At 40.4% G+C, this 17,496-nt stretch overlaps 1 protein-coding gene across 5 annotated transcripts in view; it reads right to left on the bottom strand.

Moving 5' to 3' along the window:
- The window catches only part of itpr1b (inositol 1,4,5-trisphosphate receptor, type 1b), an 80,161-nt gene that overhangs the window by 5,210 nt on the left and 57,455 nt on the right, over positions 1 to 17,496 (bottom strand). For 3 of the 5 annotated variants that reach the window (XM_085455813.1, XM_085455814.1, XM_085455816.1), the window contains 9 exons: positions 17,202 to 17,433; positions 13,690 to 13,812; positions 7,100 to 7,275; positions 6,651 to 6,815; positions 6,358 to 6,547; positions 5,960 to 6,052; positions 5,007 to 5,155; positions 3,863 to 4,028; positions 1,950 to 2,110 (listed from right to left, as the gene is read on the bottom strand). In XM_085455813.1, the coding sequence (XP_085311939.1) occupies positions 1,950 to 2,110; positions 3,863 to 4,028; positions 5,007 to 5,155; positions 5,960 to 6,052; positions 6,358 to 6,547; positions 6,651 to 6,815; positions 7,100 to 7,275; positions 13,690 to 13,812; positions 17,202 to 17,433 (1,455 nt within the window). The remainder of the gene's footprint in view (positions 1 to 1,949; positions 2,111 to 3,862; positions 4,029 to 5,006; positions 5,156 to 5,959; positions 6,053 to 6,357; positions 6,548 to 6,650; positions 6,816 to 7,099; positions 7,276 to 13,689; positions 13,813 to 17,201; positions 17,434 to 17,496) is intronic. The other 2 variants (XM_085455815.1, XM_085455817.1) reach the window with 1 other exon arrangement.

The following is a 17,496-nucleotide window of genomic DNA, read 5'->3' as shown; positions in this document are numbered from 1 at the left end:
TGCACTCTACATTATTATGGTTTAAAAAATATGAATATTATTGTGAAGTTTTATTTAATGTAGATAACATTACATGTTTACTTACATTTTTTCATGCAGGATTTTTTTAATATCTAAAAAATAAGTTAAATAAGTTGTATGGTTTTCCGTCTGCCACCCAACCAAAAAATAAAACCAAAAAACTCCAATAAACCTCATCCCATTTTAAAAGCTGATAAAACGATATCCTTGCACACAACGTGACTCAATTTAACCTCTGTGAATGATTTACTGAATGCGTTTTATGACAGACGCTCTATGAATGATATACTCTTTGTAACGAGACACAAGGACACTTGCTGAGAGTTGATGTTAAGGATGACTGGGCACGCCAGCATCTTTCAAACAATGTGCAACTTCTTCTGTTTGGCTAAGACCCTTAACCCAGTCGGAATGAACCCTTGACAAACGTATTTTGGCTCAGTGGGAGTACACCGCTAATGAGCGAGAGGACAGGGAGTTAATCCCAAATCAGGTGGTTCCTCACAAGACTAAGGGTAGCAGATCAAGGCAAAAAGCAGGAAAGTGGGCTAAATGGCATCGAATGAGAAACTGGGTCAAAAACTGACAGCAGCACAAGTGCGTCAGGGGAGCAACCACTTCAGAAACAGGGGCTTTCCTGTGGCAGTTAAAATGCTTTCTAATTGCTCACAGACTACAGGTATGATGCAGCAATCAAAACAATCACTTTTCAGACCCTTTTATTTTTCTGAAAGGCACAATTCTACAGATATCCACTTGAATCACTTTCTCCGCTGGCTGTACATTTATCTGATTGGCATAAACACGAGCACTTGGCATTTGCTATCTTATAGTATTTTATGATAGCAAAGCCTTTGTTGGAACTAATAACAGTGATGACGTACTTTCTATACAACACATAGAAATATGCATTATGTCAGGATAGAAAAAAGTAAAATAAATAACCCAAGGTTTCAGTGTGTTTGCATGCCAAAGTGGCTGTCATGTGGTGATGTAAAGGGTGCATGCATGTGTGTTTAATGATTAAAACAATGCATGCCTCCTTCGGAGGATTAAAACCTTTTATGCCAATGGCAGACTGTGCCTGAATGTTAATTGTCCATTCATAAAATGGACTGATGTGATAATGCTTTGGAAGGATTCAAGGTCACAGAGGTAGGGATTACATAAAAGCAGAGCTGGTACACTAGAGCACACGAGGTGAAAAAAAATAAATATTACTGCCTGTCACAGTGCAGGAAGCGAAAAAGACTGCAGTAATCACTTCTGTCCGAACCCATATAAACCTTTACGCCTAGTCGAAGCGCCTACAGTGTTCTTCACGAGTGAAGGTTAACCTCAGTTAAGACCACAGCGGTAGCAGATACAGTGTTGCACCGTACGTTTTGCTAATGTAGGCTTTGAGGCACACCTGTAGCACTGAAGAAGATGAGCGAGAGCTCTATTTTGAGAGGAAGGCAGCTAGAAGAAAGTGAAAAACAAGTCGATTACAGAATTTCCGGAGTGTCTGTGAATTTGAAGGATATAAAAAAAAAGAAAAAAAGATTGACGATCAGGTAGATGTATCAGTCTGTAATATAAGTACCTAGTAGCTCAGTTCTTAATTAGTATCAACCCCAACAAAGCAGAAAGCAAATAGATGGAAATATACACTGTTGAAAAACAAATTTAAGTAAATTCATATTATTAGGAACTGGGACTCGCATACTACCTTACTGAAGTAGCTTTAGCAATAATTAAATTAACGTCTAAAGCAAAGAAAGAAAATATCCACAACGTACCGAATTAAAATAAAGGTCTTTCAACATCTTCTTTGGGGCTTTTTTTAACGCAACTGAAATCAAGACTCGGAAGACTTGCAGCTACACTAGTATTTACTCCAATAAGACCCTCATTAAACTAGTGCATGTCAGTGACAACATCCTTACCCGGATCATTTCAGCCACATAGCTCTCTGGGCCAGTGTACTCTGTTGAGTCCTTGACCTTCACCAGGACAATGAAGAACAAGTAGTGCCACATGTTGTGCTCAACTTTGATGTGCTCTTCAAAGGTGACCGTCTTGTTGTCAAACTTATCTCTTTCCAAACCTAAAAATAAATAAATAAATAAATAAATAAATGACATAATTTCTCTCACACACACACACACACACACACACACACACACACACACACACACACACACACACACACACACACACACACACACACACACACACACACACACACACACACACACACGCACACACCAAATAATCTGTCCTCTTTACTTCTTAGGAAAAGTGAGGAAATACATTTTCTTATGCAAGCCTGCATCATCATTTTTGTGACCTAAATAATGACAGATGATGATCTTTTTTTTTTTTTAAAGACAGGAAATGGGGGTATGAGGGAATGGGCAGACAAAACAAGCGAGCACAATTTCAACTTACTACTGATTATTTAGTTGAAATTACCCTCCTGACATAAAAAAAGAAGAAAAGAAAAAAAAAAAGTGGCGGTGCAGTGACAGATGAGGCCAGTGTCTGAGTATGTGTACTGTCTAACATGGTCAAGACCCATATGGTAACAGGAAGAAACACTCCTCCTCCACATCAGCACCTGCCATGACTAACCATTCATTCTGGGAAGAGGAGGCGTTTGGTTGTTTACCCAGAAGAAAAAAAAGAAGAAAGAAAAAAAGCCCCCATTTGAAAACAGACCTGATGTGAAGTTGCATCATAGCAGGAGCATGCTCATATGAGAGCTGAGAACAGGGCACTCGTTTGATTTCCCTTAATTTCATCATCATCATCCATTTGCATCGTTCACACCCGCAAAATTACCGAGTCTGTAGCGAAACGTGTTGCGTATTGACTGTAGCTTCGACTCGAATGGAACTAAAAAGGCATTTCCGCTTTTTCTTTTAAACTTGAAGAATGGAGTGCTACTAGTACATAGAAATGAGGGTTAAAAAGACAGGAAAAGAAGTGTCAAAGGTCATGAGTCATATTCCCATAATGCTGACATATTACAGCGTTTGCCGAGTAGGCAGAATGGCTCTAAAAGTAAAACTAGAATTACCACCTAGCTGTTGTAGGCCTCCTCCAACTAAACAAGTTTCCCTTCCCACCTTTGTTTGAATGTATTTGAATTCTCACCAACTTCATCGACTCATTCCATTAGATATCAGTGTTTGTCATGGCAAGCCTCACCTTTGACACTAATTTCTAATTATTTCATTCAAAAGAGGTCCTAGATGTCAAGAAATTCAGTCCAAGCCTTCCTGATATACTAAATTGGGGATGCACATACATAAATTTCCTTGCCTTCATCATTTCAGCACTATTGGATGTGTAACTTTATTTATAAACTGAAGATAGCATGATGGACAAAGACAAAGACCCACAGTTTGGGCAGAACCTTCAGAATAAAAATATCACATCCAAAATAATGGCCCGTATTTATATAGCGCTTTACTAGTCCCTAAGGACCCCAAAGCGCCTTACATATCCAGTCACATCCACACACTGGATGAAAGAAAATGTTAAGCTGTGCGTTTAACTTTGTGTGAAAGAAGTGTGCTTTGAGTCCAGGTAACCATATGTTTGAAACTAACACAAGAGCAGGACTGATGTGAGGTCATGTAATGTTTCATAACCCAAATCTAATCAGTTCACACTGAAGTCTGTGAGAACACCAGCGAAACGTATAAATACCTCCCAAATTAAACAATTCTCACTTTCATGAGAATAGGACAGTAACCTTGAGCACAAATTAAAATGGGGCCATTGAAAGCATAAATAGCAGCACTTAAACAGTCTTAACTATTTTAAAAAGTTATTTTGCTTCTTTCCTCACCGCAAATAAAACATGTTGTCTTCAGAATTTCCTCTTTCTTCTGCTTCTCACTTCTCAGGTCAGCAAATGTGTCAATAATGACACCAAAGATGAGGTTAAGGACAATAATGATGACCATGAAGAAGAAGAGCAGGTCGTAGATAACCCTTGCTGCAAAAAGTGGTTCCTGTTGAAGCCAAAGAAATTGGGGGGGGGGGGATTGAGACAGGCAATGAAAGCTCGCACGTTATGTCAGCCAATGAGAGCATTTTTCAGTTTAGAAGGTCAGTGAGGAGCAGAGAGAAAAAACAAACAAACACATGTTACTAAATCATTACTCACAGATGAAGCTGAACAAGTTTTCAAAGCAGTCTTACAAGTACAAGCACTGACCTGTGATTCTGAAAACTTCTAAGAGAATGCATAAAAATATTATGTCCTTTGAGAGGAGTGTATATACATATATAAGAACTAAGTTAACATATTGGTATGACTCAGTGCCCTTTTGCATGGGTACAATCCAGCTGTAAGGTTGTGTTTGGCAGGCTTCTGAACAACTGAAAACAGTTGTGACATCAATGCAAATGAGCAATAAGTTATATGAAGTTAATAAAAGTGTGAATGATTCATAATTCTTTGTGCCATCTTGTGGGTTGAGTTGCAGGTCTAATGCGTGGTCGTTACAAACTTGTCTTCATCCTGTGTGTTTTTGCTATGTTTGGAGCTTTGAAAACATCCTCCTTGTAAAGGACAACTTTCAATCACAGACTTTCAGACATACTGGACTCCTGATAAATGGACTGGTTCTTATATAGCGCTTTTCTACTCTACTGGAGCACTCAAAGTGCTTCGTATCCTCTACTACACTTATTACCTCATCCAACACATATTAAATTGACAGCATGTCTACTTTTACTTATAATGTTTAATATTAAATTCCTTATTACAAGACTAAATACACCTTTAAATATCTGTTATCTTCTCAATTTAGCTGAACTCGAGTTAGACTTATTGTGCATGGTAGGGGGATGTGCCAGTACGTCTCATCTGTGTTGCTAGACTTTAAAGTAAAAACAGGAAAACCGATATTTGGTCATTTTATGACTCTTCTTCACACCCTCAAAGGTGTGATCTCTCCTCATTGTTGGGTTCCTGTTTTTTATACCTCTTTGGATGGTTTCCGTAGGACGTCCCCGACACCTCCCCCACTCCTGAGGCCGTGGCTCAGTACTGTGACAATGCACATGAGCAAGGAATCGCACGTCCGCTCCTTGTCCTCAATCACTACCGCTGACGGCTGGATGGCAAGGGAAGCTACAAAGACACAGCGAAGTGTTACTGTAGGATCCTTTAAAGTTTACTCTGCATTTCTATCATCCAGCAAAAATACCTTTATATATGGTTTCAATAAAATAAGTGGCTACATTACATAAAGATTCAATTATATTACCAAAATAAATTAGGAGGTTTTAATGTGACTGAGGACATTCTTCAACTTCCCACACAAAGGCTAGTCACCAGACTACCCTAATTAGCCCGCCTGGTGATGACGGATGGGAAGCTCAGACAAGGTCAAGCTCCAGCAGTTTGAGGATTCGACATGGTTGGCCGATCAATTTAAAGGTGCTACGTGTTCACCTTTGAACGATGGCTTTATCCCAACAAGGTCGGATGGTTTGCAAAAACTCATTGTTTGCAGTTAGAGAGTCCCCGCACCATCCCTGGGTGGACCCATCGACCTGCTCTAATCTCTGACCTTTCAGCTATGGGCCCCTACATCAAGTCTTAGGCTTGGTACTGTGAGACCACAAAGTCTAAAGAGTCTAAACCCCTGGTGTATGACCCAGCTCCCTGAAAGCCCCCAGTTGGCCCAGTCAGTTTTAATCCCATGACCACCCAGTCGCCTAGATTTGTAGCTCGGTGGGACGAATCTCTTCTGGGCAAGTCAGAAATGTGTGAGAACATAAAGCCCTTCACACAAACACGTGCACCCAGCCTCGTGGAAAAATTCAAGAGATTCACAAACAAACATGGATTTACACTTAAAAAGAAACCTTCGACCCAAGCCTCCACCCCATGTACACGCACTCACATTTACCTTTCACTTTGTCAACCTACCATCCATCGTGGCCTCTGCTGAGCAGTTTTCTCCATTTTCTTTCTGACAAACTCCACCAGAGAGGAACTCTCCCACCATGCTGGCTCCATGCTCTGTTCAGTTGGGAACGGAAGAAATTATGCAAGTATCCAAACTATACAAGGTTCACATTTGAGAGTCAAACACTCATTTTTATGCAATGCATTTTTGTGGCGACGAATAGTGATAGTGTAGCTGGATGCTAAGAGCAAGTGAATGTACAAAGATCCTCCACACTTAATATTTTTCATCTTTGGTTTTTTTTAGTGATTCAGAATGAATGAGGAAAAACATTCCATGCGTTCTGGCATCTGGGTAAGGCATGACATGCATTTTGGTTCCAGCAAGGAAATGGCAAGAAGCCTGTATTTCAACTTACCGAGAGTTTTGTTGGGTATCCGGTCCACAGCCAAAATAAAGTCGTCCTTGAAGAAGATGTATCCCACAATAGAGAAGAGGTAGACGAGGATAAGCGCCAACACAGCTGTCAGAACAATTGAGCGGCCATTGCGGGTTACGCTCTTTATTACGTTCAGCAGGGTTTCTTCTCGGTAAACCAGGTCAAAGAGCTGGAAAGAACAAGGGTTTAGAGATGTGTGTGGAACATCTGGAACTGGGTTAAATCTCATATATGAAATGTGTATAGGATGAAGTATGTGTGAGCTCACATACTAGTAGACTGTAAAAGAAGACATGGACAAAGACCCCCAAGCTGCAGATAATCAAATAGAGCAGGTGGTACAAGAACTCGACATCCATAATCATGGCTGTGTATCCACGTGTAAAGGTTCCTCTGTTTCCAACGAAGCTCATCAGGAAGATGACCTTATTACATAACTGAAGAACAATGGAAAACACACAGCATGTATAATCAGTATGGTAAGGTTTGTTCAAAGGCAGTGCAAGAAGAATTTCAAACAGTCATTGTTCAGACTACTAAATATATAGTGCAAGTGCTGCATTGTCAGCGTAGTGTGGAATCTCCCTGACCTGATATACAAGATTTAAGATTTAATGAGTGACATTTGTATTAGCGGCTGTTTGAAGGCAAAATCTTGCTTGAACAGAGTCCGTGTTTCTGTACTGCATGAAAATTAAATGTCAGGTTCATGCCCACTTACATTAAAGCCTCCTAGTAGGAGCAATGTGGGCTCGAGGCCCACCGAGAAGATCAGGCGCAGGATGGTGGAGGCAATGAGTGCCCTGATACCGTGAGGCTGAGGCAGCACTATGACAATAGCCAGTGAAACCAGCATAGCCATCCACAGCAGGGCAGACAGATGGGGCTCCAGAGTGCCTGAGGATGAAGGAGACGTCATTAGGGCGAGATGAGAAAGCTTTCACTCAATCTTTTCCATCACAGCCAACTATTTTAAGTAGTTATTAATTCTTTTATCAAGTCAAATGATAATCCAGTCAGTCGGGAGTGAGGCAAGTCACCCTCGCCAACATCGGTGCGCCATGACATAAATGCATCAGTTTATCTGTTTAAACATGAAAGCAGCTGTGTGATCGTTGCAGTGAAGCAAACATACAAGCCCTTTTCAACAAGGCCATCTTTCAGATGTATTCATTCATAAAAAAGCTTCAGGAAACAGAATAGTAAGCCTTTCATTTTTAGAGAAGGAACAAGAGTTGTTTGTGCTAACTGTGGTATCAGAACAATTGCTACATTGAACAAAACATTTGTGCCACTACATCAAAAAGTAAATGACACAAAGTGGACATCAGGTGAAAAGTTGAAGCTCACTTATTTTTAGTTGTGAATGTTGATACAGAAATCTAACTCACATTTATTATTTGTTCTATATCAGTTAATGTGGTTCAGGAAAGCAGTATTATGAGCTCATGGTGCACTGGCATCACCCCATAATCTGATTTCTTCATGAAAACAAAAAACGAAAAACAACTTTTGTGTCAGGTTTGCTTTTCTCTGAGCAAGGACGAAGAGCACTTTCGATGTCTCCCTCCATTCCCGTCTTTCTGAAGCCTCCTTCTCGTCTCTCCGTGTATACCAATCACATGGCGGGTTGTTACATAACCTCCCACTGGCTAAAAATATACTTTGTTCCCGCCAAATGTATCAGCGATGCATCCCAGGTACTGCATCGTAACAGGCAGCCTGGGCGCTCAGACTTGGCAGCCATCCCAGACACAGCAGCTTTGACGTCACACACCTACTGTCTAAGGCCATTCATCTCTCTTACTTGCTTACTCTGCAGTTATAAGAAGAGAAGCGAGACTGACCTTCACATTGAACTACTTGCACTACACTTCACATATCCACATGGCTTGCATTGTTGACAGACAAAAACAATCCGTTTCTCCTCATATTATAGCAGCCACCTGTGACAGGGTGGAGGCTCTGGCAGTTTGACCACCTGACTCGGACCTCGTCATCGAGCTCCTCCACTTGTAGTTATTCCGGGTGTTTATTTTTAAGGCTTACACACTTCTGCTTGCTACTAGAAGTTCGCAACCACAGTTTCTCTCCAAACAAACCGCTTACAGCGAACCATCCACGGTCACTGTAAGTGAGGTTTTCAATAGTATTTAAGGGGATTCCATGTAGCTTAAGACGGTATGAAAGTGAGGCCTGCTATGTCTCAATGGCAAACTTGCAATAAACAACATTTCTGACCAATTTAGCTTCACTGGTAAAATTTGATATTTCTTTGCAAGAAGCTGGTTTTAATATTTAAATGAAGCATCTCAGCTGGTAAGAAAATAGGGCATGTTATGTTTTCATGCACGCATCTGTGTGGCGGTAAGCATTCACCATTTCACACTCATCCAGGCTGGAGAAACTGATCAGGAAGGCTAGCTCTGTGGTCGGCATGAAGCTGGACACTCTGGTGACAGTGGCAGAGAAAAGGACACTAAAAAAAACTGCTGGACATTATGAACAATGCTGGGCATCCTCTGCACACGGCCATTAACAACCAGAAGAGTCTGTTCAGTGACAGGTTGCTTCTCCCCAAGACAAGAACTAACAGACTTAAAAACTCCTTTGTCCCACACGCCATCAAACTGTTTAACTCCTCTCTGCAGGGGAGAGGGAGGGGAAACAGGAGGACAAAGGAGGGGGGAACAACTAAGCTGTAGTGCCTCTTCACTTCACTGTGCAATACCTTTTGTGCAATACTTTTGTTAATAGTCAATGGTGCAATAGACCTCAATACTTTAAATGTGCAATTCACTTGTATTTTTATTTCTATTTATTCTATTTATCCCCTTCGTATATTTTATCTGTATATGTCTCTGTCGGTGCTGTGCTTTTGGAGACCGAATTTCCCAGAGGAACCCACCCGAGGGATAAATAAAGTTTTATCTTATCTTATCTCTTAAATGCCTAAATCACCTAATTTTGCAGTGAGTGGTGTATCCTGGAATGAACCTCTAAGCTCTCAGAAGGCCTTTAACACTGAAAACCACATCAGGTTTCTGAAGCTAAGCTAACAACCTCTTTTTTTGTCTGTTCTACACCACTGCAAGGAAGTTCAAACAAAAGGGACCTCGCCGTTTGACCCCAGACAGAACAATTGAAAGTTTATGCGAAAAACAATGTGCGTCTTTTCTTTGCACTGGAACAATGGAGGCCTTAACGGCTGAGGCTTTTCGCGTCCCCACAAATATTGCCCTGAAGCAGAACTGAGAAAAAAAACGGAAGGGAATAAGAGACGGCAAATCAAAAAGAAAACTGAAACTTCACACAAAAACATGCTCAGGTCTGCTTATTCCTTTGGCTTGTGAAGAATCTCCTGTAATCACTCAGAATCTCTGTTTGAATGAATATTCAGTCTTTGAAGTTACAACTTGTGACCAAACACCAGACAGAGTTTTCCCTACCCCTAAATTTAGAAATGAAAGCCTCGTGACAGCCCAGACTGATCTGGGATTATAATCATTTGGGGAAGAAGGTCAAATCTGGAGATCTCAGGGATAATAACTTTTTATGTCCACATCCTTGTTGGTTAAAAGAAAAGGAGTGTATTTAATGTATTTTAAATGAAGATCAATATTCATTACGCTGGTTTGTTTTGGGTTTTTTTCCCACTTTTTTGTCCTTTTTACTCAATACATTCAATTGTTTGTAGGCATTAAACTGACATATATTCTTCAGGGTGATTACTTCATACTTTGTAGTGCCAAAATCTACACTTTAGGCACAAGAGACACGACAGCTTTAGAGCAAATCAATTAAATCAGCAGAGCACTGAATTTCTGTAGGTGCTTATATGCTTACATAATTTCCATAGTTGTGAACACGGGGTTAAGTAAATGCATGATGGATGATGGACTTTGGTTGACATAACAAAACCTAACCATAACCCATGTCAGAAACTGATAGGGCATGAATGGAGCATCACTCTGAAGACACTTTTTGCTAAAAACAAAAGAGAAGAAAAAAAAAACTGTTTGGAAACACGTTTAAATCTAATCAGCGTCGGCAAACGGTGACTCTAAAAGAAGGATGGCACACAGAAAATACCGATGTTAAGGAATGAATAACACCATCTGTAGTTTCAGTATCGAAATGAATGGCCTCAGTTTTTAAATTCTGGCTAAGATTGGATCTCAGTTTGGTTTTGTAAAAACATAAATGCTTCTAGATGCCTTGTAGCATTTGTTGTGTAGTTCTGGTTTTGTGGGGTGGGGGTGTGTGTATCAATCACAAAGTCCGCTCTCGTCTTAACCCTCTCCAGGCAGACGTTGCAGATTTGCAACAGTTAAAACAACAACCTGATTACCCCACATACATATTTTATGAGGTTTTTTTACTCAGAAGTACCACTGCAGGACTTGGTTGTGCATTAGCAACAAAAAACTTAATTTGAGCCTGAGAGGGTTAAAGTTGTGACCACTGCTGTCTGGCTGTATCAAAATGCAGAGGTCCGTTTCAGAAAATGGGTTTAGTGAAACTGAGAGATGACGATCCACTGGGTTTTTTGTTTCAGACAGAGCTAAATAAAACTCTGGGTTACTCATCAGTTATTAATGGAGTCTGAATCCACCTGTTCCTTGGCAGGTTTTCTTCAACAAACACAGAGTTTCTTTGCGATGTCTTCCCTTTTCCTAGTCTGAAGCAGCTGTGTGAAACTTGATTGGTTTCCTCATTGATACAAAAACTTTAACACCAAGTGCATGTCTTTATAAACATCAAGCTGTTACCACAGAATTGCTTTAAAATGACAGCTTTTATGAAGAATCGGCCACCAATGTGATGACAAATGCTGCTGACCAATTTTTAGCTGTGAATACAACCTTTAAATCTTCCTTCTTTATAGCTCTGCAGATATCACTGAATCATACACCAGAGCTTACTTTACTGATAACCGTTTAGATAAAACATGTCTGTGAGAAGACAATGATCAGTCATCAGTGTCATTTGTCATGTGAGCACATGTGAAACAGCTTTATCACAGTTAGCAAGTCATGTTGTGTGTGAGTGAAGGACACCGTGGTGCAGTCTTCCACTTTAATAGGGAAACTTTATGATTTCTGTCATAATGTGTTCTGATAGCATTTCATGCTCAACTACGTTCACACTTATACATACAGTCATTTTGATCAATAAATAATAGCATAATAGCGCTTGGTGTTGAACTAAACACTAAATACTAAAATTCACTATGACTGGCATTGATGCAGTAGTTTGCACTTTCTCTGCGCAAGAAGCAGCAAGAAGGCTCCTGGGTGAAATCTCGTGTCATGTTTTCCCTGTGCTGCGTGGGACCTCTCTGGGTACTGCCTCCCACAGTCTACAGACATTCATGTTCAGTTCATTTGTGATTGTAAATTGACCTTAAAAAATGGTTTGTACTGTAAAGCATTATGAGTTCGCTTTTACATTTAAAACTTCATTTAAAACAGATCACTGCTTGGACAAATATTTATCAGTTGTAAAGCAAGACATCTGCCATTTGAAATCTTGCTGTATGTGTCCCTGACGTGATTCTGGCTTTTTAAGGTGGTCACAGTATTAATAGTCTGGGTGAATCTATCACATACCATAATTACCAGAAGTCACGCAAAGAGAGAAAAAAAAAAAAGACCTCAGAGGAAAAGAAGTGCAAAATCAATATTTTATGACACCACTGCAGTTCAAGATCCAGCTCTTCAACCGGGATTGCATTCTCTTCACAGCTGTAGCGATGCTCACACCTCCCCAACTTTGGTTAGGGAGGTGTGAGGCTACACCCAAACCACAAGCACGGGAACATACAGCATTCTGTAAGGTCCTTTAAAGCTATGCACTCACAATTCCTTTAATCTGATCAAGTACTGGCTGCAACTGTGGAAATGAATATTAAAAAGGTCTAAACATAGAGCATTTCGTAAAGGATGTGAAAATTGGGACGCAAATCAACAAGCCAGACACCCCTCATACATCTCTGAACAGCAGCCAGATCTCAAATAGATTTTAGTTTTTTTGTTTTTACTTCAGATTAAAAGACAGAAAATAAGCAAATGTGACATTATGTAATTTTTTGAGACATTGGACAGCTAAAGGTATTTAATTGTTGCTGCAGATATCCACATTCCTTGGTAGATGCTAATATAACCAAGAGTTGCTAACATTAATCAGATTTCTGATAACACTAGTTTTTCCACTTCTAACATCTGTGACTCCAGCACACACAACACCTTTTTTAATTGCTCTGTGCCAGTAACAGAAACTTGGTGAAGGAAAAAATAAACTATTGCATTTCTCTGCATATATCAAAAAGATTCCTGCCATAACGTTACAGGCTAATCTACACTTTTTAGATCACAGTTTGCCTCGAGTGGTCGAGGACTACTTTCTGTGAGCTGGAAGGTCTAAATATGCTGAGGTGTTGCGATACACCTGATCATAAAATGAAGAAATTGAAGAGTAAACACTCAGTTTCTTTCCTGTTCTTTTTAACCAGGTCTCTGATAACACACATGTTGCACTCTCTGCATCCCGCCCCACCCCTGATCTCAGCAGTAATGCTTGTGTCACTCACTCCCATTTCCTGTGTTGTAGTAGTCACACTCATTGTGTTAACCACAGTGCACACACACACACACACACACACACACACGTACACACACACGCACGTACACACACACGCACACACGTACACACACACACACACGCACGTACACACACACACACGCAGATAACAATCAGGGCATAAGCAATCTGTTATTCTCAAGTGTTAAAGTTGTAAGTTGTAAGACGAAGGGTCTGTCATGGTGTCCACATGTGTAATCTTCAGCTCAGGCACGAGAATATAAGCAGCCATGAACTGAGACATGCTAACAGGATGTTCACATAAAACAAAACTCTGTTTATCTGTCTACAAGCTGTAGATTTCTCATAATGCTGCTTCAAATTGACCTACACAGCAAAGCTTATCTCACATTTCACCTCGGACACTTCTGCTACAGCACACCACCTCTACTGCTGGGTGTTCGACCATAAGCAGCTCCGAGGATCGAGTCGATGAATCGTTTCTACTGTTAGTAGCCATACACTATGAACCAGATGGCAGTACCTACACAGAATATTTACAATATTTGTTCTGTGTTTAAGAATATTATAGCATGATCTCAGCTGCAGAATGACTTTTTGTTTGTGTGTTTTAAACTCTGATCCAAAAGAAAACTGACAGAAGTCATCTTAACAGGGCAATGGCAATGACTGGGTATCATACACAGAGAAAGACTGAGAGTGACTGACCTCCACGGATGCCTTCCAGAGGGTAGAAGAAGGCCACGAGGAGGTTCATGAGCACAGCCAGGTTGAAGGAGATGCTGCTCCAGAATGACATGTTCCTGGAGCACCAGTACAGGATGGGCTGGGCTAGAGGACAGCATAGTGAAGCACATTAACACAGATGGCTATGCTAAAGCACTCAGATGTAGTGCGTACATGTTTGTACTCCAAAAACTGTCCAGTGTTTCAGACCAACCAAGTTTCACTTTCAATACCTTTGAGTCAAAGCTGAAAAAAAAGATTTATACAGATAACCAACTTTGCACCAACCCTAAATTACATGAACTGCTTGAACTCTCTCTGTCGCTGTCGACAAACACTGAGCATGGCAACTATAAAACTGGTGCCATTAATAGTTTCTTTCGTAAAGCCAATTCCAGCTACTCCCTTGTCACAAGTGGCAACCACAGCGAGCAGCTCTGCTTCTTTGGTTTAGAAGAACCAAAACTCGCTGAGTGAATACTCTGGATATTTGATTTGGTTAGTAAATTTGGTGTGAAACACAGTCAAACAAGTCAGAATGCGAGTGTGTACATTTACTGCTAACATAACCACCTAAACAGAATAATCTGGGACACCTCAAATCCATTTAAGTACTCAAAAATCACACACATTTCACATTTGAAAAAGGAAAAAAATACCCTCAAAAAAGCCCAAACAAACTTGGGACTCTGTGGAAAATGTAAACAAAAGAATGCAACAATCTGCAAATCATTTAAACAATAAGCATCTGAATAGAATTTCAAATTATGATTCATCAGACCACAGGACATTTTTCACTTCTGCTCAGACCATCCCGAATTACCTAAGGCACACAGCAGATACTAGTGTTTTGCTCAGTTTATTTTATTTGATGTTGTTGCACGGTAGTATGAACATTTGGAATTTTTGGATGCTGAATGTTTTCTGAAGTATCGCCGAGGCTTTCAAGTGATTTACACCTGTAGGTTTTCACACTGTCCCTTGTTTTCAGGGATTTCTCTGGATTCTCAACATTTTTATGATTTATCATAGATGATGAAATCTGGAAATTCTCCTCAGTTTTCCAAATCATTATAACCTCTGTGCACTGCTGCATTTAGTGACCAAGTAATTTACTGACAATCTGCTCATCAACCAAACTACTTCCACACATAGACATACTATTTCAAAGTTGGTGAATCCTTTTAAATTTGCCGTATTTCTGCTTTATATGTCCTAAAGCCTCACTGAAGTTTAGGATCGGAGTTATTTTGAAGGTGAAATCAGAGTCACATGTTTCAGTCAGGTGTGGGTGGGGGCTCGGTTTTATTCAACGAATGGGGATTTATCAAAGTCTGACTTTCATACATTTAGGGAAGTGATTCACAGCACGAAAAGGAAAAGAAGTGTGTTTGCAAAACCTAACTTAAAAGTCTGAGCACCAGACTTTGTGTAAAAAGAAGAAAAGGTCATATGCAAGGTCACAACTGAACTGCAAGTAACATCCGAGCAATTAAAGGCGACGTATCGGCTTATGTTCATGTTAATGAATGCACCAAAAACAATAGTGTGAGTGTGTGTGTGTGTGTGTGTGTGTGTGTGTGTGTGTGTGTGTGTGTGTGTGTGTGTGTGTGTGTGTGTGTGTGTGTGTGTGTGTGTGTGTGAGCGTAAACAGATCAAGGGGAAAGCCACTGATCTTCAAAAACAACACTGCTACTGGTTTGACAAATAAGACCTTGCACAGAACCTTTGTTATAAACGAGAATCTTTGCATTTGGAAAAAGGACAGCACGACATCTCAGCAGCCGAACTTTATATGTGAAGCATGGTGATGTCAGCGTCCTGTTTTGGGCCGGGTTTTGCTCAATCGAAGCACAGGTTAACAAATAGCTTCTTAGTCTTAACACTTAATATGCGGTTTGTGCTAAAGCGTTGAAGTTTAAATAATAATGCAAATTATTTTGCTGTTGATTCTTTTTGTTTATTTTCCATTTTAGACAGCGACAGAGTTTTTTTTGGAAACAGGGTTTCGCACTAAACGCTTTTCCTCTTTTGAGTAAAAACAACTTGCACGCACATATTTGCCCGCACACTCACACAGACACAGCATATTAGACCTTGGTCAGGAGATCAGTATCGTGGCTAATGCTATTTTGAGGTCGGCTATTCATTAGAAAAGAAGAACTGCGGGTGGGGACTTTTGGCAACAGAAGTCACTATATTGATGACAAGCGGTTAGCACCAGTGGAACAGCACAGTCTCCAGCTGTGCTGATTCATTCACATAGGAAAGAGGCTGGTCTCTTCATATTTTTTTTTCCACATTATAGGCTAACGCTGTCTCTTCTGGCCTGACCGTATGACGAACCACAACCTTTTCTTTAACCAGCAAAGACAAACAAAAGCAAAAACTGGCAGAGTCAGGTAGGCAGTCGTCAGGAACCGGACCTGACCTTAAAGGGAAAGTCAAAGTAGTGCTATTGAGTGCATAACTAAAATAACTTAAGATTAATGAACAACAAAAGATTAAAGTGAAAATGACATCAGGGCTGAGTTTTTAATGCTTTGCCTTTGTGTCCTGTTCCTGCTTTCTTTTAGCCCAGCTTTGATTGATGTCAATGTGAGAATAACCTTACAGCTGGTATGCAGGTAAAGTACATCAAACCATTAATCCCATTATGTTGGGAAGTTGAGGCTTTTAGTTTCCAGAAAAACAAAATACAGGAACCTGAACATTGTAATATCACAGCAGTATACTTTTGTTTTTATCGAGATTAGAAGATGTGATAATATCACAACATTGGGAGCTATATGCTGTATGCTTTGCTACTAATATTTATTATTAACAAACCAACTCAGTGATTACAGTGCAATTTAAATATAAGCAGCTTATAAAAGTTTACATGCTCTCTCGACTTTCATCTCTCCAGGGTTCAGCATTTTGGCAGCCTCTTTCAGACGTGGACCCTCATCACAACATGTCTCTATGGGTCAACTTTATTCTGCTACCAAGAAAGAACCGTTCTTGCAAAACTTTGATCCAAACTCATTTTTGAGTTTTTGTGTTTTCTTCGTGTTTGTGCGAAGTAGGTCCAATTTACTCTGATGCAACAGATCTTGTAATGCTGCTGCAGCTAATCTCTGACAGATCAGTGGTTAGCACAATTCAAAGTTGAAGCTATGAGTGAGACCTGTCTGAGGGTACAATATAGCTGTGAGGTTCTGTCTGCTGATAAAACATTTGAAAACCCCCATAAATGCTGTGGTAGTTGAGGCCTTTATATTCTTTATTGGGATATGCGTTTTTGTAATAATGTTATATGTGGAGGACACATTTGGAGTAATCCTACTAGAGTGAGAGGGAGGGAAACTTTGTGCTTATCCCTCATGCCAATATGTAAAACATAACCTGTATGCAGTGTATGTGTCAGAAAGGGGCTTGGGGCCTGGAGGGATGCAAGAAGAAAGAGCGTAAACCAGGCACTAGTTCATAAAGAGTTGAGGAGAAAGACGCACAGGGAACGGTGTTTGTGTTACCAGTAGCCTCTTGAGTACCTCGCAGCTTCTTCTGCCAATTCATCTCATTGAAGAGATCCTCAGAGCGCAGGAAGAAGTCATTGATCTTGCTACCTTGCTCATCTCGCTCTGTGGTGTAGTATACACGCAGCTTGGACTCTTGAGTGAGGAACTCGCAGATGTTGGGCACAGGGAAGACGATCTGCTCCATTGTGCGATCCAGCCGCACAATCTGGACACCAAACAGAGCAACAGTCACTGATCAAAACATCTGTGACTGCAGCAGGTAAATAAT

Source organism: Copadichromis virginalis, linkage group LG5, assembly GCF_057382275.1.
Source record: "Copadichromis virginalis isolate Kocher_CV1m ecotype Utaka linkage group LG5, C_Virginalis_male_GT1.1, whole genome shotgun sequence".
In the NCBI taxonomy this organism is placed as follows: domain Eukaryota; kingdom Metazoa; phylum Chordata; class Actinopteri; order Cichliformes; family Cichlidae; genus Copadichromis; species Copadichromis virginalis.
This window is presented reverse-complemented; position numbering and strand designations above follow the sequence as displayed.